Source organism: Spermophilus citellus, assembly GCF_964194105.1.
Source record: "Spermophilus citellus genome assembly, chromosome: 12".
NCBI classification, from domain to species: domain Eukaryota; kingdom Metazoa; phylum Chordata; class Mammalia; order Rodentia; family Sciuridae; genus Spermophilus; species Spermophilus citellus.
In genome coordinates this window covers 4,490,383-4,511,054 of record NC_138198.1, presented here as the reverse complement: position 1 = coordinate 4,511,054, position 20,672 = coordinate 4,490,383, and the positions used below count along the sequence as shown (strand labels likewise).

At 50.0% G+C, this 20,672-nt stretch overlaps 1 protein-coding gene across 1 annotated transcript; it reads left to right on the top strand.

The window, feature by feature from the left end:
• The first annotated feature begins 9,472 nt into the window (after window positions 1-9,472).
• NXNL2 (nucleoredoxin like 2) lies at window positions 9,473-18,323 on the top strand. Its single transcript, XM_081263412.1, has 2 exons — window positions 9,473-10,196; window positions 18,022-18,323. The coding sequence occupies exons 1-2, from the start codon at window positions 9,895-9,897 to the stop codon at window positions 18,188-18,190; spliced, it is 471 nt and encodes a 156-aa protein (XP_081119538.1). The 5' UTR covers window positions 9,473-9,894; the 3' UTR covers window positions 18,191-18,323.
• Window positions 18,324-20,672: the final 2,349 nt, after the last annotated feature.

Here is a 20,672-nt window from a genome sequence, read left to right as displayed (position 1 = left end):
TCTCTTCTGCAGACTTCCTGCCTGGTGAGATAACGTCTTTGGGGATGGTTTAACCTAGGATGTCATGACACTCAGGGCAGTGTGATGGGGTTGGGGACCCCATAGTGGCCTTGGCCACAAGCAACAGAAGGTCTTTCTCCAGGTCACACAGGGTGTGTGTGGGGGGGACACACTTGTGCACACACCTTAGAAGGGCTGGAGAGCTGGCTCAGAGAGGGGCGTGACCCAAGTGGGCCCTGCCCTTCACTGAGTTCTGAAGGACACTGCCCCGGCCTCTCTGAGTGACACTTTCATGTTGCTGGGAGAGAGGAGCCCCCCTGCAGAACGCACCCCTGTGTGGGTCTGGGGAGGGAAACTGAGGCCTCCTGCATGGGTGGGTGAGGCCTGACCTCTAGCCCAGCTGGACCATGCAGGGTGGTGGGATGCTGGGACACGTGTGTGCACATTACACACCTCACACACAACATGCACACACGTCTGCTAATTTTGGAACTGGACTTTAACGAAATCCTGGTTTAGGCTGGTGCAGGGTGCTGTGTTTTTCTGACCTGGCAGCTCTGTGGTCAGGCTCAGCAGCGTATTGATGGTCCTGTTGCCCTGGGCTTTGCTCTGAAACTGAAGGCCCGAGGGTTGGTGACCTGCTGCGGTCCTCATCCCAGGGGTTGGCATGCTTTTGAGGAGTATGACAAACTGTGGGTGTTACCATGTTATCAGTCTTTGGATGCTGAAGAAAGAAAGGGAAAAAAAACACCAACAACAAAGACCCTGAGCATCTGCTTAAGAACCGGAAGAATCAGAGTCTGTTGAATGTGCTCTGTGTTACAGGGGAGGCATCTTTGCAGTGACCGCGAGGTGTTTCTGAAACCTTTAGGTTTGTATGTTACTGAGAGAGGAGTTGGTGATTTTGGTGTGACAAGTGACTTTGCAGAGTGAATAGTCGTGGTCTGGTCTGGGTCCTTCTCCCCTGGACCTTTTGCTCCTGTGCTATCAGGGGTCCTGGTCAGCCTCTTTAGCCTCCTCAGCCTCTTGCCCTGTTCTCACACCTTGCCTTGCCTCTGAGCCTCCATCTCCTTGCAGTCCCTTACCTGGAGTCCATCTCTGTCTTACCAAGCTCCAGGTGGGACATGGCAGGAGGTTGGACACCGGCAGCCCACGCCCACCACCTTCTTCCAGCACCTTCCCGCAGCTGGTACTGTTTATACATGGGTCACCTCCCAACCTGGGAGCTGCCTGAAAGCAGGCACCTCTGAGTGGTCATGCCATTTTGCTTTTTCCGCCTGGCCAGCTGGTTCCCTAGGAGGATTTACTCCATACGGGTTTAAGGGATGGGTGAAAGGAAACTGGACACAGGACTGGCCACTCGGCCACACCCAGGACAGTGGCAGGAGCAGGCAGGCTGTCTCACACAGGGAGACAGCAGCACTTCCCCGAGAGCTGTACTTGTATGAGTCAGAATCTAGGCTGCGAGCTGGAGAGCAGGCTTCAAGAGCCCAAAAACCACAAGGTGGGGGGCAGGAGGGGTAAGTACACTGTCACCAAGTTCTTAGAACTGGCACCTGTACAGGAGACTAAAGTCTGAGCACTGTGGTTAGGGGCAGGTGTGAGGGCTCTTCTAGGAGGGGGAGGGGGGCCAAGAGTGCAGGGTGCCACCTCTGAGCAGAATGGGGTGTGCCTGACTTGACTTTGAAATCAGCTCCTAGTTACGCTGACAATGGGTGCCGCCATGAATGAATGGATGTGGCCCCTTATTTGCTCCCTGGGGCCACAGTTCTTAAAAGAATCACCCAAGCTCTTGCAAATGGTAGTTGATTCTTGTGAAGGTTCCAGAAGAAGTTTCCAAGGCAGACTTATTAGAAGTGTGTGGAAATTATTAGAAGTGTGTCAGTTTCTCCAGCCAAGGAGCTGAGCAGACTCACTGGCATGGGGTTGGAGAAGTTGCTGGTGGGTGCAGAGGGCTCTACTCTCCTGGGCAGGAGGGGAGGCCGAGAGACGGGCATGGGAAGCCCCCACAAAGTGTCTGTGATGCTCGGTGTGACTTGAGGCCACAACAGCAAAACCTCAGAGGGGCAGGAGAGCTGGGGGCAGCCCAGCTGCTCACTGCTCTAGACAGCCACAGCTTTCCTTTTGTCCATCCTCCTGGCCCTGTCTAGATGACAGGTATCGTTAAATAAAATGATAAGAATCACAGGGTCCTTTAGTGGACACAGCCCTGCGAGGAGATGAGGAAAGCAAAGGGAAGCCCAGCCCAGAGATAGGAAGGCTGGAGTGGACAGAAGGCTCAGCATGTACCGGATGTACCGGGTCGCCAGCGCTGCATCGCTCAGGCCAAATCTTCAATGGGGGGCGGTTGTTGGTTTTATGGTCCTGGGTATAAGCTTAACAAAATTTTAATTTTTGCTTGAAAGGTTGAATGATATCACAGGCAACAAACAATGTCAGTTGTTTTTCTTGAACCTATAGTTTCAACTTATTTTTTGAGATAACATCTTCCAAATGACTAATTCTAAGTTTTGGGGGGTGGGGTATGGTGGGGAGGGTGGGTTGTACTTAACCACTGAGTCATATCCCTAGGTCTTTTTATTTTTATTTTTTTTATTTTGAGACAGGGTCTTGCTGAGTTTCTTAGGGACTCACTGAGTTGTTGAGGGTGGCCTCAAACTTGCAACCCTCCTGCCTCAGCCTCCCGGGCTGCTGGGATTACAGGCGTGGGCCACTGTGCCAGGCCTACTGTACGTTTTTATTGTTACCTTGGAGTGTACTCCTACCGCTCATTTAAAAACAGTGGACTGTAACAGTACATCTGGCTAAACGGGCAGCAGCCTCGGATCTGCTGTCTGCTGTCTCTTGATTGACCTGTGCCATTGAGATCTGTGTGAGGACACTCCAGGATGTTTGCACAATGATGGAATCACCTAAATACACGTCCTGGCATTAAGTGAGTAGGACTGCACTTCGGTACGCAGTGTAAATGCCTATGCAAACTTCCCATTTTGTCCCACAGACTCAAAAAGGCTTGTACTCAAAGTGTGACACTGAATAAAATCCATATCTTTTACAGTTTCCTCTTGAACTTTTTTTTTTTTTTTTTTTTTGGTACTGGGGTTTGAACCCAGGGGTACTTTACCACTGAACTCCACCCTCTTTTTCTTTTTTGAGACAGGGTCTCACTAAGTTGCTGAGGCTGGCCTCAAACTTGTGATCCTCCTACCTCAGCCTCCCAAGTCACTGGGATTATACGCATTCCACCATATTGGCCCTTGGAAACAATCTCCAGTGAAATGGTCTCATTGTTATTGTGTTTGTCAGTGAAGCACTTAGTGATTAATGAGGACAGTTTGGTGCTATTGACTTGATCTGATTATGCTAGCAATGGTACCGTCTATTGCTTTTGCATCATCCAGGAGATTGTCCAGCCAGCAAAGAAGACAAATTTCATCTTATTGTCATTTCAAAAGCAATGTTAACTTTACAAACCACCTCTAAGGGTCTTGGTTTATCACCCATGGCTCTGGAATGATATTTCTCTCGCTGACATAACAGTAATAGGTTCACTTTGAGAATTATTTACTATTAGGATTTATTTTTCTTATAAGGTATCTGGTCATTTCTTGTTTGGGTTCGGAGGCTCAACAATGTCAGAGGTTTAAGCAGATGTCTCTGAAATTCTTTTGGCTTTTGGTCTCTGAAATTCTTTTGGTCCTAAGATGGCTGCAGTAGATCCAGCAGCATGACCTCACTCAACGTTCAAAGTCAGAAAGAGAGGGAGCACCAAATAGAGGGGTCTTATGAAGTCTTTTCCAATCCTGCCCCTTGACGTGAATTCTCAAAAAGATGTGGAAGTCCTAGACTCTAGAGCCTCAGAGTATGACTCTATTTGTAAACAGGGTCATTGCAGATGTAGTTCAGATGACATTACTGAACCTCCAAACCCAAACCACTGATCCAATATAACTGGCATTCTTATACAAAGAACACCAGGTGAAGCCGAGATCCAGAGAGAGTGAATATGAGGATGGGGGGTGGTCAGAGTGACTGGTGGGCAGGTCTTCCAAGACCCTTGGGGAGAAAGACCCTCAGGGGATCCTGACTCTGCCACATGCCAAGGAATGCCAAAGAGTTTAGCAACCACAAGAAACCAGGAAGGGCAAGAAAAGAGTCCTCTGTAGGTGCCACCCTTTCGACACCCTGACTTCTGACCGCTGAACTCTAGAAATGGGAGAAAATGCCTTGCTGTTGCTTTAAGTCATATGGGTTGTCTTTGTTACAGCAGCTCCAAGGAACCAATGCAAACTACACCCAGGTATGGAATGCAGTTGGAGGACTGTGGAATGCACTGTGTGGTAGACTGAACTGTATCTTCCCCAAGTTCATATGTGGAAGCCCTAGTCACCCCCAATGTGACTGTGTCTGCAGATGGGCCCTCTGGGGAGAATTAAGGTTCAATGAGGTTCATAAGGACAGAGCCCTGATCTGACAGAGCTCTCTACCAAGTAAGGCTACAGAAAGAAAGTGGTCAGTTGTCTACAAACCAGAAAGAGCCCTCACCAGAACCTGACCATGCTGGTACCATGACCTTGGACTTCCAGTTTCGGGAATGATGAGAAATAGATGCTTGTCATTTAAACAACCCAGTCTGTGGAATTTTGTTATAGCAGCTTGAGCTGACTAATACAAACTGCCACCTTCTCTCCATGCCTGTACTTTCTGTTCAAATCCATCTAGTGGAAGCAAACCAGCTGTTTCTAGAATCATCATAAAGCATCCTTAGAAGAGGCAGATTGGGGGGACTTGCCTGAGGACCCTACTGGCAAACCCCGGCTTCTGATTCTCTCTTCTATGTGATTTTCTGTGATGGACTGACTATTAATCTGGAAATAATTCATGAAGACCTTACTATGTCAATCCCTAAGTACAAACACTGTATCAATACAGGAGAATAAATAATTCAAGCATGAATATTTAAAACTGGCAAATCCAGAATGTTATATTTGCACTCTGGGATGTCTAATTTGTTTGCTATGCTGATAAGAGCAAAAAAAAAATTCCATAATGATATTTGTATATTCATAAGTGGTGCTAGAAATAAATGGTTCATCGTAATCATCATATGCACATCTTAGTGGCGAAGAAAGTAAATTTCACGTCAAGAAACCCAGGGTTACATTTTCTTCACAGGATCCTCCTGTGTGATGGAGAAGCACTTTGCTGTGTGTCAACAAAGAGGACTGAGAAGGGGGAACTGGTCCAAGAGCCTACTGAACACCCACACTCAGGGGACTTTCTCTAATGAGAAATGCCCCCTGTGTCAGAAGCAGGTGGAGCTGGAATGCTGAGTAGGGAAAGGCAGAGTCAGGATCCCCTGAGGGTCTTTCTCCCCAAGGGTCTTGGAAGACCTGCCCACCAGTCAATATTGTCAGCTCTGGAAGTATTCTGCCCTTAGGTCCACGTCACTGCTGCAGACTTAAGTGTCACAGCTTTTTTTTTTTTTTTTTTTTTTTTTTTTTTGTACTGGGGATTGAACCCAGTGGTGCTTAATCACTGAGCCACATCCCAGCCCTTTAATTGTATTTTCTTTAGAAACAAGTCTCACTGAGTTGCACTAAGTTGCTGAGGCTGGATTTGAATCCCGATCCTCCTGCCTCAGCCTCTCAAACTGCTGGGATTACAGGCATGTGCCATTGTGCCTGGCTTCACAGCCTTTGATAATGGCCCAAAATGAGAGCTAGAACCCTGTCAAGGCAATAAGACAGATTTTATTTAATACTGTTGCAATGAGCTGAGCTCAATTCCAAATACAAAGACAAGTGGGACTTAGAGCCAAGGAGCAGGGTGGGGGCCCCAGTGGCAAGGCGGGCAGAAGATGGAAAATAACTCAGAGGAAACGTCAGGATAAGGGGATTCTTGCTAATGGCAGGCCAGGGCAGTCAGACAGCAGGGTGGGAGGGGTGGACTGAGCAGGACTCTTGGTTTAGGCCGGCCCAGGGCGGGGACTGCAGTGGCCTAGCTGAAAACAGTATTGGAAGATCCTGCCTAAAGTTTGGTCAAGGTCAGACTGGAGAAAATGCAGGAGAAGATTGTCCTTCAGCTAGAGAGGGCACCGTGGTTTGGACATGGCTTGGGTGTGTCCCCCGGGGTTTCATGTACTGAAATTGAATCCCCAAGGTGAGGTATTAAGAGGATAGAGACTTAATCTAACCATAAGGTCATCAAGGTGGGGGCACCTGATTGAATCCCGGTGGCTTTGTAAGAAGAAGGACAGTGGCCAGAGGATACACGTGCACCCTCCCTGTCTCCTGCTTTGTGGATCCCTTGCATCACCTTGAGACTCTGCCAGCAAGAAGGCCATCACTGGATGCCAGCTTCCTCATTGCAACTTAAGAAGTGTGAGCCCAAATAAACATCTTTTCTCTATATCGTAGCCAGTCTGTGGTACTGTGTTCTGACAACAGAAAATGGAGTAAGGTGGTGGTGAATGTATGATAAAGTAAAATATAAGTCACAAACTATTTTTAAAGTCATGGGAAGGATGAGGGGAGAGGGGCCCAGGGAGAGCAGGCCTGCAGGGCCCTCCCTGGGGGTGACCATGCCAGCATCTGAGCAGGACTTGCTGCTGTTCCCTGGGATTGTCCAGGGCATGTAAAGCTGGTCTTGGATGGCCACTCTTGGCCACCTTTATCTGTCCTAGAAGGAAGTTTGGTATGAACTTGGAGTAAACACTAGTAAGTGCATAGGAAAACTTGCCATGAGATAAGAACTCTAAAGAATGTGACTCTAAAGAATGAGCTGGCCACTTCCTGTCTCCAACCTTTAGGTGAGAATCAAAGCAGAGTGACCTTGGTTGTAAAGTAAAAGGATGCACACAAAACAGCTGAAGAATTGCACGTGTGCAGGGGACCGATGTGCCCCCCATCCTATACAATGCTCCTGCTTGCAGGAGTGGGGCAGCCCTCCATGGTATCCCAGCCCTCCCTGCCAAGGAGGATATGAGTAATCAAAGGTCCAAAACCTCTCCATTGAGTCCTCCATGTTCTTTCTTTGGGATCGGAAAACTCTGCCTGGGTCCTTTGCAGCCCAACTCCCATTCTAATTGGGAAGTCAGCGAGTGAGCAAGAGAAAAGGCATTAGGAAACTCCCTTTGAAAACTGCCCCAGTTTCTCCCCAGGAGGGTCAGTGATGACCTTGAGAATGCCCTTCAGAAGTGGAACTGAATGAATCCTTTGAGTTGTTCCCAGAAATGTGAAGGGGGCTCTTCTTGGTTTGCATACACACATAGGGTCTGCTGGGGAGAAGGTGGCTGACCATGCCCCAGAATCACACCTCCCTGGAGGGCTCCTTCCCTTCACCACGATCCCTGGGTGGGTCCCTTTTCCAGGAGTGGGCACCCACCTCTCCCACAGCACCTTGAGGGCAAGCAGTACTTATACCAGGGGTGGGGGACTTTCAGGGGTGAGTGGTACTGTTAACTAAAAGAAATGCCCTGCTCTGCTTTGGTTCACTGGTCATGTTCAAAGATTAAAAGCCACACAAATCAATGATATTTAGAATTTAGCTGCATTTCATTACCCATATTTCCAATTTAAAACCTCTTTACTTTTAGTGGACACACAGTAATTGTGTTTATAGGGCACAGCGTGTCATTTCAATTCATGCATACAGCGTGTAGCAACAGACCAAGGTAACTGGCCTATCTAACTTCAGACACACGTCATTTCAATGTGCTGGGAATTTTCATAATCCTATTTACTAGATGTTTTGAAATAGTCAGTTAATCGATGTCGACCACCCTTATCCTACTGAGGACATCAGAAGCCCTTCCTCCTTTTCATCTGTACCCTGTACCCCTGTCCATTCTCTTTCCCTCCCTCCTACATCTTTCTGAGTATTAACAGAACTCGGGATTCCACGTTAAGATTGAAACTGCTCACAGCTCTTTCCAATTTGTTTTAACCTAACCCTGCGATTCGACTGACCATCTGCCTGGCCTTCCAAGAGGACAATGAATGAAGGCTCTGGAGCCTGCCTCGCGGAGCAGCATCAATCAGTGCTGTCAGCCTCCACTGGCTAAGGGCATTTCCACAACCCACGGACCGGTTGGGCCAGCAGTGATCAACCTTCGTCTCTTTCCGTTTCAATTAGCGGTGAGACAGGAGGGAGCCAGGGCGAGGGATGCTCCAATCTCGGACTTCCTTGATCACTGGATTTAAATTATACCTCTCTCTCCTGCTCATTTCTTTGCTTTCTACAGCGCTTACAAAATCGCTTCATTATATGCTTGTTTTTTTCTGGGCATTGGAAAGTAAGCTCTAGGGAGGAACCCAGGGGGCTGGAGCGGTGGGTTTCCAAAGTCTGCGTGGGGTGGAACCTGTTGTAGGGGCGCAGAGCCTGCCCAGGATCCTCCTCGGTTCCATAGTTGGGTCTGTTACAGGACCTGACAACTGGCAGATTCACAGGAGAAAGGGCATATACATTCATTAACTTTAAACATAACTTGCACGAGGGCTGTCAGAACAAAACCCCAAAACCCCAATACCCATAAAAGCAATGATTTTAAGTGTGCATATTCCATCGGAATAGGGGAAATGGACACTTACTTTATAGATCCCTGGGGGAGTAGTTGGGAGAGATGGTGACAAAGGGTGGGTGGGTGAGGTGGCAATCTCAGCTTGTTTGGCCTGGGTCGACCATATTTCCTAGTTGGTGAGATTTCTGAGAGGAGGACTGTGACATTCCTATTGGAGAATCTTGTCTTTAGGCGGAAGCTTCTCCCAGCGTTTGTTGTTCTTCAAGTGCCTTTGGCTCAAAATGACCAATATACCAAACCCACACGGCAGCATATTTTGGGGCGCCTTATTTTGGTTTCTTTCGCTGTCTATGCTGTTATTTTTAATATTTTGTCCATCGTGGGCTTTTAACATTAATTTCGAATTGTTAAAATATTGCATTTAATCATTATTTATACGGATTACGGAGCTTTGGGGGCGCGCTCTTACACCTTGCTCCCTGGCCAGTGTCTCCTCCAAGTGAAACATTCTCTGAGATCCACCCCCACGTTTCTCCCTGGACTCCAGGAACCCTCCCAGCCAGTACGCACCTCGGGGTAAACAGCCAGAAAGAAGGGAGCGCAGGCTTCCTCGCCGCCTGCCCTCTCCCTCTCCACTGCCCGGCCCCTTCGTGTCGCCTTCAACCTCCCAGCTTCTTCCTCCTTCCAAGGCGCAGGGCTAGGGCCAGAGTTCCAAGGCAGGGCTCAAGTGCGCTAGGGCGGGGAGCGGGGGGGACGGAAGGAGGCTCTCGGGAGTTCAAGGTGGCGCGAAGGTGCGCTCACTGGGTGGAACGCGGCGTGGGAGGTGGGGAAGCGCCGCCAGAGGTGGGCAGGACCGGTTTGTAGGACTGGGGGTGGGAGGTGGGGTGAGGAGCCGGCCTAGGCGTAGGGCTGGGGGTGTGCCCTGGGGGCGGGGCACAGGGATGTGGGCGTGGCGCAGTGGGCGGGGCAGGGCGCAGTTGAGGGTGCGGCCGGAATGTGGAGCGAGCGCCGCAGACTTCGCTCCTGGAGGCTGGTGCTTGGCTAAAGCCGCCGATACAGCTGCCACTGGGGTCGCCGGTGGGTGTGAATGTCCCTCCCCTGCGCCACGTCCACGGCTGCGGCCAGAAGCGAGGCCAGAGGTGGGGGGTGGGGTTCAGTCGGCGCCTTGGGTCCTGGAGTCCCTGGGGTGTGTCTGTGCCTCCCGGGAGCGGGCGGTGCGGAGAGAGGCGGAGCTCAGCCGCCGCTCCCACCCACCTGCCGGCTAGTGACGGTCCGCGGGCAGGTGTTCTCCGTCGGCCGTGACCCTCCATCCACCCCGCCAAAGTTCTCGGCTCGCAGGTGTCCTCCGTCCGCAAGTGACCGCCGGCCGCACCATGGTGGATGTGCTAGGCGGGCGGCGCCTGGTGACCCGCGAGGGCGCGCTGGTGGAGGCCGAGGCGGCGCTGCAGAACAAGGTGGTGGCTCTGTACTTTGCGGCGGGCCGCTGCGCTCCCAGCCGCGACTTCACGCCGCTGCTCTGCGACTTCTACACCGCTTTGGTGGGCGCGGCGCGGCAGCCGGCGCCTTTCGAGATCGTGTTCGTGTCGGCGGACGGCAGCGCGCAGGAGATGCGGGACTTCATGCGCCAGCAGCACGGCGCCTGGCTGGCGCTGCCCTTCCACGACCCCTACCGGCAGTGAGTGCGGGCCCTGGGGCTGGGGCCGCCGGCGCGTCGCCCCGGGTCCCCGCAGGCCTCCTCTCCGGCCCCCGGTGGCTTTTCCAGACGCCCCTTTTCTCCCTCCCTCCCCGCCTTCCTGTCCAGGTCCCGGTTCAGGTAAATCACACTGAAGTCTGTTTCAGCTTCCCCAGATTCGAAAACGCGGTGCACTCGCGGATTCTGGGGCTGGGGGGTCGGAGTTTCTCTGGAGGAGCTCCAGCTGGTGCGGACGCTTGCGGGGGTGGGGGGTGGGGGGAGGTGTCAATTCATTCCTCCCCGCCAGTGGGCGGGAGGCTCGGTAGGCCCACAGCCTGGGTCTGGGGGCAGGTGGGTGTGACCCGGGAGGTCCAAACCGTGATCGGTGCCCGCAGAGCGGCAGTGGTGGGTGTGGGAAGCGGGGAACCCGGGCTGGAGGAACCCGGGTGCTGGTGAAGGAATCTCAAAAGGTGTTGAATTCATTACTGTAAATTTCGTGGCTGTGAATGTTGGAAGAATCTGGAGGAGGCAGACGTTGGAAGCGACAATCTGCTCTCCTAAGGGACCTGACCCTCACCCCCCACGTCCTTGTTGAGATCCTTACCTCTGTTCTGGATGTTTGAGTTGGTGAAGGAACTGGACGCTTCAGAGATGACCAGAGCCGGGCCACCCGTGCTCAGAGTGGCTCCTCTGCCTGCAGCTGGAGCTCACAGGCTCTGACTGGATCAGCAGGGGCACTGGAGAGGAGTAGGGAGTCGGGGGTTAGGGAGGTGCAGACGGCAGGGTACTGACTGTCCTGCATGTGAGTCTCTAGATGGAGGTTTAAATCACACAGGTCACAGAGCACAGGGCTCTAGCCCCTCCTCCTTCGTAGTACAGATGTGAATATTTCCCTGTGGCTTGAAACTGTCCCTTTGGGTTACTCATTCGTTTGAGAAGTTACCCCCTAACTTACTTACTCTGAGATGATATTCTTTCTGGAAAAACGGAAGTCAACTTCGGGGAGTCCGGGTAGAGGTGTACCTAACTAGAGGAAGTCTGACTATTCTCCCAAATCCTTGCTCTTTGGTGATTCCCCAAGAAGCGGAGGATCCAGGCAGGAAGCCAGCCTTGGAGGTGGGTGAGGACTCATCCTGATGGCGGTGTCTCAGGCGGCCCGCTCCCGGGAGGCACAGACACACCCCAGGGATTAACTTTACACGGAGATTCATTAGAGAATCTCTTCAAGCAGTTTGTTTGATTGGACTTCCCTCCTGCACCAGCTGTACACTTTTGAAAGGACACAGTTGTTCTGAGGGTGAGATGGTGAGAGTGTTAGTAATTAGGCAGAGAGCTCAGGCCCCGTAGAGCACTGCTCTGGTGTTACCCAGGGGGAAGGTTGGGAGTTTTACTGCTGAGCTGAATGACACCCTTAGTGCAGTGCCTGGTCCATTAAAAGGCCACTGGAAGTGGTCTGGTTATGGACCAGCACTCTGGTCCATGTCATTTACAACAGGTCACTGAGGCACAGAGTTCTCCAGGGTCTGGGGGCCATCTTTCTGCCCTGATTCAGTTCCTCTCCTAGAAGGTGATGAACTGCTTCACCCAGGGGCACCCAGATGGGCTCAGGAGGGGCATCACTTTTGAGGCCATGCAAAATTATCTGACTCTTGGTCATCTGATCAGAGCCTGTTGCTCTAGCTGCAGACAGATGAGCCACTTTGAGTAAGGGTGACCCCAAGCGCTGGTCATCTCTGCCTGGTCTGCCCTCCTGCTCAGAGGGGTTTTTCTTTCTGTGAACTTAGCATTTTGTCCCCACCCCCGACCCTGGCATAGCCATGCATTGACTGTGAAGCCAAGTGAACATTCTGTGGGCATTGTTGGAGCCATGCCCTAAATTCTGCTGATCCCAACCTGGATTTATGAAACCAATCATGAGCCATATGGAAAGAGCCACCACCAAGAAAAACTTAAAAATACACAAAGCATCCCAGAGGTATTGGGAGAGATTGTTAATGTGTGCAGTAGGCAGTACCCTGTGGTTGGTACCCTTGAGAGGAGGCCAGGACACTGATGTCACAAGCTCCACTTGGTAGATGAGGGGGAAGTAGCCCTGGTCCTGCTTTTCCCAAGGGCCTGGGCTCATCACAGTGTCCACTGAATTCCTGAGAAGAATTCCTCAAGAAGATGGAGGAGAAGAAAATTTGAGGCTTCCAAGGAAATCACTGTGGGGCAGCCTTGGGGTTACCCCTTGGTGTGATTGGTTCTAGACTTCGTCTCCCCTCTTACAGCTGCAGGTGCACCTATAGGGAGGGGAGAAAATGCCTAGAACCCCGACATTTTCCCTCAAGTTACATATGCAGTCCAGAGAAGTAGCTGTTTATTGCTAGTGTTGGGGGGTGTAGAGTTCTGGGCCCATTTCCCTGGCCAGTGCTAAGGCAGGTGGCTGAGAGGAAGGCCGTCACCTGATGGGGGGAAGGCACCAGGGACAGATGCCATTGCTCCCTGGAGGCATTTCCTCAGGATGAGGTTCCATCCTACCTCCCCCTCTTCCTTTCTTTGTGACTAAGTTTATGGGTCGAACTCAAGGAAAAAGGAGTAAGTTTAAATTCACCAGCAGGGATTCCTGCTGCAGGCTGCCATCCACCAGACACTTGATCTGTGGGGATTTTATAACAATTGTCTCATAACAGCGTTGATTCTGCTCGGCCTCTAGAACTAGAATGTGAGTGGACCCCACGGGGGTCTGGAGGGAGCCCAGCCTCTGGCCCCTGCCTCCCAGGCTGGCTCTCGGGGCACCTCACCTTGCAGGCTAAGCTTATCTGATGGAAAAAGCACACTGGCCAGGGCTTCCTGTCTTGGGTGGAGAGTGGCTGGGGTAGAGCCATGGGAGGAGTTAGTGCCTGTGCAGCCTGTTTTTGATTCTGTCACCACCCCTTGCCTCTCTCCAGCCCTGTGTGCAGTGACTCCCTGGTCCTCTAGACTCAAGGCATCCATTGAGTCCTCCTATCCTGGAGCCTTCTCCAGGTGTCCTGAATTCAGACACTGGACTGTTAACAGTGTTCCGCTGATTGCTGTCCTCCATCTAAATGGCTTTTCTTCATTCAAAGATAGTTCTGGCCCAGCAGGAGCTTCCTCCAGCCCTCGGGGGGTTTCCTGATTTTTGTTGCCTGCAGCGGGACCAAGCCAGACCTGGTTCAGTGCTTGGTACCCACAGGGTGGGCTTTTGAAACAAGCGAGCAAAAGAGGGTGCTCTGGAGAGATTTGCCCAGCAACAGTCTGTTGCCGGCCAAGATGGAAAGAAACGCCAGTCAGGTGTCACCATGGCAACCAGAAGCACTTAGGTCAGGGACAAGGATGTGGCTGGGTTAGGTGAAGGAGGGACAGACGTTGCAGCAGCACTGAGGACCAGGACAAGTGGGGCTCTGGGATTTTCCCAGAGTGGTTGAAAATCCTCCCGAGTTATGTCCGTGATGCTTTTCTGTGCCAAACACTTCTGTTCTCTGTGGACACAGCGCAGCGCCCGAGGGACGGAGATGACTTCAGGGGAAAGTGGCTGTTTGCTTCTCCTCTTTGGTTCCGAGGTTATGTTTGTTTCCAGGAAGAGGCTGCCAGGGTGAGGATTTGAAGTGAAGCAAGACGCCTTAGGCTCCTTGTTCCTCAAAGCTAGCTATGTCCCTCTGATTGCACCAGAACTTGGTTTAGTGATGCAGGTCATTAAAATAACAGTGCTTGAGTAAAAAAGTTATGGGCTGACATAAATGAAACTCTGAAGGCAGGATCTAGTCTTTCAGGAGGCTGGAGGCCGCTGAGGATACAGCTTCATAGGTTGCCTTCTATCATGTCTTCTTTGAGCTCAGGCTACAAGCAGTGGCTGCCTGGCATAAATTTGAGTTTCTCCTCATGGTGGCAGAAGGACTGCCGTGTCTCATACTACCTCCTCACACTTTCCTCTTTCTCAGCACACAGGCAGATGTTCTATGGAGCCTTACTTATCCTTTGTCTACTAGTTACTCATTTCTGTACCAGTTGTTGGGACCAAGGGATATGTTCACTGAGCAGTCAGCCTCGCTGGAGTTGGAGTTAGGTCCTTCCTATGCAATGTGGGAAGTGTTTATTGAGTAGTTATTGTGTGGGGAACCCCATTTATTGTTCAGCTGTTCACATAGTATTCATTTAATCTTCACAACAACCCTAGGAGGTAGGTTCAGTTATTCCCATGGTGCAGGTGAAGAATCTGAGGCACAGGGAGGCTAATTAGCTTGCCTCAGTCGCACAGCTGGTCCATGCCAGAAAACAGAGGGAGAGGGTCAGGAGACCCAGGAGCGAACTCTAGGCCATGACTGCGTACACTGTCAAGAGCACTGTCCTCAGCACCTTATCACCTCTTCCCTCCTCCACTCTGGTGGAGAGGATGCAGAAAGTTCTGGGAGAGACCAGCAGGGCTGGCAACCCTGAGCACACCCAGGTGAGTCACCAGGGCTATGAAAACCCGATGTTGGCCCCGCCGGGTCAGAGAGACTGCAGTTATCATGGGCCCCTGGGTCTTCCTGAGGCTCTGCCCCGGGACCCCACTGAGAAAAGCAGGTAATGCTGTTGGTTACCCAGGAACCAGTCAGGAAGGCAGGTGCTGGGCCACCCTTCAGTGGGCTCAGGGATCTGCGGGGAGGATGCTGCTCCCCACTAACTGATTGATTCCCCCACCAAAAGCTTGCTGCGTACTCCTGGCTCAGGTCCCAAGTTCCTGGGGTCACAGCTCTGCCAGGTCTGGCTGAGGCCAGACCTCAGTCCCTTTCTGAAACTTGTTGGACTCTGCCCTGCCCAGTCCTGCTACCCAAAGCACAGGTACTAAGAAAACCCATTTGCCAAAACTACCATTTTGCTGTAGTTTTTATGCATAAAGCATTAAAAAAAGCTTTTTGGATTGTTTCTCTTCATTTTTTAAAAAATTTCATACCTTTGAGAAAAGTTGGTTCCTTAGACTTCAAGTTTCAGGCATCATAGAGAATTCTTAAAACACTGGGGAGGGACATGCCCCCTGCCACATCTCTCCTGCCCACAGCATGTTCTGGGATCTCTGCAGGCCCCATTATTCTGAGGTTTCTGGGTTAATCTATTCAAGTGGATTAATGCACTTCTTAGGTTAAACCCCATATTGACTTTCATGGGTTCATTTCTTTTTTCGGTTATTTCTGTTATTTCACTTATTTCTCGTTTTGCCTTTTTTTTTTCTGTTTTCTTTGCATTTCCTCCATCGTTATTCAGCTTCTTGAGTTTAAATACATTACTCATCGATATGTGAGCTCTGCATTTTTCATTTGAGTTTTGCTGTGTTACCCAGACTGGTCTTATACTCATGGGCTCAAGTGATTCCCCTGCCTCAGACTCCCAAGTACCTGGGACTCCAGGCTGTATGAGTTTTGGATAAGTGTATCTAAGGTATAGCTTCCTAAGTGTGTTTGCTTGTGTATACAGTTTGCATTTGTATAGTTGTACCTTGGTATCCAGGGTGAATTGGTTACAGAAACTCCCAAAGGTACTAAAATCCAACGATGCTCAGATTCGTTGTATAAAATGTTGTAGTAGCATGGTATTTGTGTTTAGTCAGCTTCTTTGTCACTGTGACCAAAGGACCTGACAAGAGCAATGTGGAGAAGGAACAGTTTATTTGGGGCTTACGGTTTCAGAGGTCTCAATGCACAGAGAACCACTTCAGGGCTCTGGGCCCAAGGTGAGACAGAACATCGTGGCAGAAGGGTATGGAGGAGGAGGGCAGCTCAGGACTTGGCCATCAGGAAGCAGAGAGAGCTCTGCTCACCAGGGACAAAATATAACCCCCCCCCCCCCCACAAGTCTCGATACCTCCTCTAGCCACACCCTACCTGCTTACAGTTACCACCCAGTTAATCCATTCAGGTGGGTTACTGCACTGATTAGGTCAAAACTCTTATAACCCAATCATTTCACCTCTAAATTGTTTTTCACTCTCTCACACATGAGGTTTTGAGGGGGACATTTTGCATATAACCTACACACATCCTCCAGTAGATTTTAAATCATCTTTAGATTACTTATAAAACCTAATACAAGGTCAATGCTCTGTAAATAGTTGTTATGTTGTTTAGAAAATACTAAGGACAAGAAAAACAGTATGTACATGTTCAACACTGATGTAATTTTTTTTAGGAATATTTTCAATTCAAGTCTGACTCAACCCATAGATGAGAAGCCTTTGGATACTGTTCTAAATATTTTTTTAAATATTTATTTATTTATTAGTTATTGGCGGACACAACATCTTTGTTTGTATGTGGTGCTGGAGGATCGAACCCGGGCCGCACGCATGCCAGGCGAGCGCGCTACCGCTTGAGCCACATCCCCAGCCCCTCTAAATATTTTTTAATCTAAATGGCTATTTCACATACAATATATAGTTAGTTTTTAATTTTTTTTTTTTTTTGGTAACAGGATTGAACAGGGGCAATTAGCCGCTGAGCCACATCCCTAGCCCCTTTTTAAATATTTTCGTTAGAAAGAGGTCTCACTGAGTTGCTAAGTGCCTTGCTAAGTTGCTGAGGCTGGCTTTGAACTTGAGATCCTCCTGCCTCAGCCTCCTGAGCTGCTGGGATTACATGTGCATGCCACTGCCCCGTTTATAGTTAGTTTTCAAACTCCTCCTTAATCGTGATTGCTTATTGGTTTTCAAGTCCATTACATGATAGTCTGATTCAGCGAAGTTTTGAAATTTGTTGAGACCACTTTTGTGGCTGAGAATACAGTTGGTTCACAGGTTCACAGGTGTTTGAAAACAATGTGTACCCTCTCTTGGAGTATGAGGGATGTGTATTTTTTTATGCTCGAATGAAGGTTGACCTTTGACCTGGTCCTGGAGGGTCCTGGCAACCTTGTTAGAAGTGTCAGCGGGGAGGGAGGCTTGGTGATAGGAAGGTCAGTTGCGGCTTGGCTTCCTCTCAGCCTCCTAACCCCAGGGGGGCTGCAGATGAAGGAAATCCGATTACTGTTGACCTGACTGGAGAACAGGGGTGGGATCCCCTGCCTGCCCCCTGTCTTGAGGGAGGTAATCCCTGTGAAGGATGGGGGGGACCCCTACAGAATTAGGGAGGCTGATGCTTCTTTCCCTAAATGAATACAAATAATGTTGTCAAAAGGCCTTTCACAGGGTTGGAGGTGATGGTGAAGGGGAGTAAGAAATGTTCCATCCACAACCAAATCAGCTGATGCATCACTGAACTTGTAAGGTGTAGAGTCTGATAGGCTTCGGATGTCTTTGGAACTCGCCGAATTTTATCTTACCATGATGTGTACCTGATATTTTCCTTCTCTTGAGAGAAGAATAGAAAACGCTGCTGGGTTTACTTGTGCATTTTGAACTGTCCCATGCTGTAGCTACCAGCCACATGTAGCTGCTTCAGTTTCAATGAACAGGGCTGGGGCGAAGCTCAGTGGTCTGGTGCTTGCCTAGTATGTAGCCAGGCTCTGGGTTCAATCCCCAGTACTGGGTGTGGGGGAGGGGGACAGTTAAATTTAGCAGTTAATCCAAACAAGAAGTTCTGCTCTTCCGTCTGACTTGCCATCCTTCTGCCTAAACGGCTGGTGGCCACTGTACTGGGCTGCACAGATCAAGAACAGTTCTGCAAATGGGTGGTTCTCCAGGTCTGGACTGGCTTAGAAATGTCACAAAAAGTAGAAAAGTTACTTGCCAACCCAGCAGGTGGTCTCATTGGCAGCGGGCTGTCCTGCCAGCCAGTCCCCTGGGGCCCTTCCTTTCCCATGTCAGTGCGGAAGTGCAGAAGTGCTAACCCTCTGGTAACCCTGTTCTTTCCTGCAGCGAGCTGAAGAGGAGGTACGACATCACGGCCATCCCCAGGCTGGTGATCCTGAGGCCAAACGGGGAGGTGATCACCAGCAAAGGGCGGAAGCAGATCCGGGAGCGGGGCCTGGCCTGCTTCCAGAACTGGGTAGAGGCGGCCGAGGTCTTCCAGAATTTCTCAGGTTGAACTGGGAGAAGGGACCACAGAGCCTGGATAGGGGCGGCTCCTTCAGTGCAAACCCCCGAAGGGAAAGAGGAGCCCATTTTTTTTTTTCTTTCTCTCTGTGCAGCATCTGATTTTATTTCAGAGCAGAAGTGCTAAGCCGTGGCAGAAAGTAAATGTTGCTCAGGAAAAAAAAAAAAAAAAACAAGCAAAAATACCTCCTGCTCCGTTTGGATCCTGTAGCTACGTGACAGTTATTTTTATTCTTTGCACAGCTTTGGAAATCTATGCAAACATTTTATTTGTACAAGTCTCTTCAGGTAAAATGGTCAGTTTATTCATAAATTTTTCTGGCCGTCTATCATTTTAATGATATGTGTTATATGGTTTCACAACTATATTTATTATTAAACAAGTTTGCATACAATATGGTTTCTTGTTTTATTTTTGGCAGTCCTGGGGATCGAACTTGTCTAACACCCATGTTAGATAAGTTCTCTACCACTGAGCTACATCCCCAGCCTGATTGTGTGCTTTAATAAACAAATATTTATACCTGAGAAATTTCTTTCTTATTCCAAACCAAGGTGGAGGAAAATGAGTTATTCAGGGAGTCCGAACCTTATCCCAGTTTGTTTTTCAGAGGTGGTAGTTTTTAATTATGTGCCTTCTTGGAATAATTTTCTTCCCTTTGCACGTCCTCACACTGACTTTTAATAACATTGTAAAAACCTAGAACGAATGAAATGTCCAAGGCTGCATACAGTCATAAGATTCCAGTCAGTGATGAGCAGCCAGATGATGATGGTCCCAAAAGATGATAATGGAGTGAAGACGTTCCTATCCCCTGGTGCCATCTGTGATGTTGGCACAGTGATGAAATTGCCTAGCAGAGCCTTTCCCGTGTGTCATTGAGCAACACGCTCCACTGTATTCAAGGTTAAATCTCAACATTTCTTGAAAGATTCTAATCCATTAGTTAACCCCCCCTTGCCCCCTCCAGTAAGAGGAAAGCTGTCCGTGGTCCAGATCCCAGCTTCCCCATGGCCGCCTGCTGACTGGCCTCATGCGTAGCCATTCTTGTTCTTTCCCAGTTTCATTTTGATCCGACTGATTGGAACTGAGAGGCTACCAGATGCCCACTGTCGCCCAGTGGGTTCCCTTGGCTTGCTGGGTCCTTCAGCTGGGACCCAGGAATCCCAGCATTCCCAGACGAGGAGCCGGGAGTGAGGAACATGCTGGGTTATTCCAGGCAGCGGTGTGGGTGGTAGCGCATGGTGCAGCTGGGGACAGGCGAGGACTCCGAGCCTCATTTCCACCTCTCACACTCTGCTCTGTCAGTTAACTTCTCTCCGCTGAAAACCAAGATGCTGCTTCATTGGGATCCGGTGGATCGAGTAATGACTACTTGATGGAGCTAATGTGATCAGTATTTTCCTCCAAAATAAATTGTATCTTCCAAACCAAGAAATAGCATGTTCATTTAATTATGATGGGTGGTTTTTTTTTTTGTGTTTTTGTTTTTGTTTCTTTTTGGTACTGGACATTGAACTCTAGGGCCTTTAGCCACTGAGCCACATCCACAGCCCTTTTTATTTAAGACAGGGTCTTGCTAAGTTGCTGAGGCTGGCTTTGAACTTGTGATCCTCCTGCCTCAGCCTCCTGAGCTGCTGGGATGACAGGCATGTGCCACCGTACCCAGTTCAATTACAGTGGTTTTGGTCACATATTCTTGAGAGTGGGCATCTCTTGTATATAGAATGTCCAAGCGCTCTCTCTCTCTCTCTCTCTCTCTCTCTCTCTCTCTCTCTCTGTGTACCACAATCAGACTTAAAAAAACAAAAACAAAAAACAAGCAAGCATCCTCCTCTTAGTGAACTGCCTGCCCTATGGGAACCCAAGTCCTGTGTTGGTGGTCATGGGTTGTAGACCTGGGAGCTCTGCTGGGGCCTCTTTGTGGGCTTTGAGGCTCTTGGAAGGAAGGAGGTGTCCAGGGAGAGGCCGCCATGGCTGAGCCACCCTGAGGGCATGGACCCTCCACCCCCAGCCGTGGCTTGGGCTGGGAGAGTGATGGACCATTTAAAGTGCTGTGACTGGAAGACACACCCTTCAACACACCATCCCTAGCCACGAGTTTTCCTGAATATCCTGCCTTCTCTCAGAAAGTTGTAGAACTTGGTGCTGTTCCTGAAAGTGCCACGTGTGACTTGTGTGACAAAAGCCGTGTGTCCCCACCGCGAAAAACAGAAACATCCTGCCACCCGCAGGAAAGCCACGGTGGGTGCCTTGGTATATTGTCTATTCCATGAGGGCAGCCACTGTTTTCTCAGGGGGTGTGCGCTGCTTGTCATCTTCACCACCTGCCACCCTTGGTGTGGTCCCAGGCCAGCGGGGTGGGCAGCGCGGTGAGAAATGCAGCCTGCATCTGGCCAAGACTGCCCCGGGGGCAGGGGTCCTGACATCAGAGTCCCCCAAAGCTGTCCTGTGGGAAGACTGCTGAAGTCAG

What these genes read in the sequence shown, in the direction of transcription:
- NXNL2 (XM_081263412.1), top strand. Translation starts at nt 9,895, where the DNA reads ATGGTGGATGTGCTAGGCGGGCGGCGCCTGGTGACCCGCGAGGGCGCG. An exon ending in TTCCACGACCCCTACCGGCA is followed by an intron (nt 10,197 to 18,021) that starts GTGAGTGCGGGC and finishes TCTTTCCTGCAG; the next exon opens with CGAGCTGAAGAGGAGGTACG.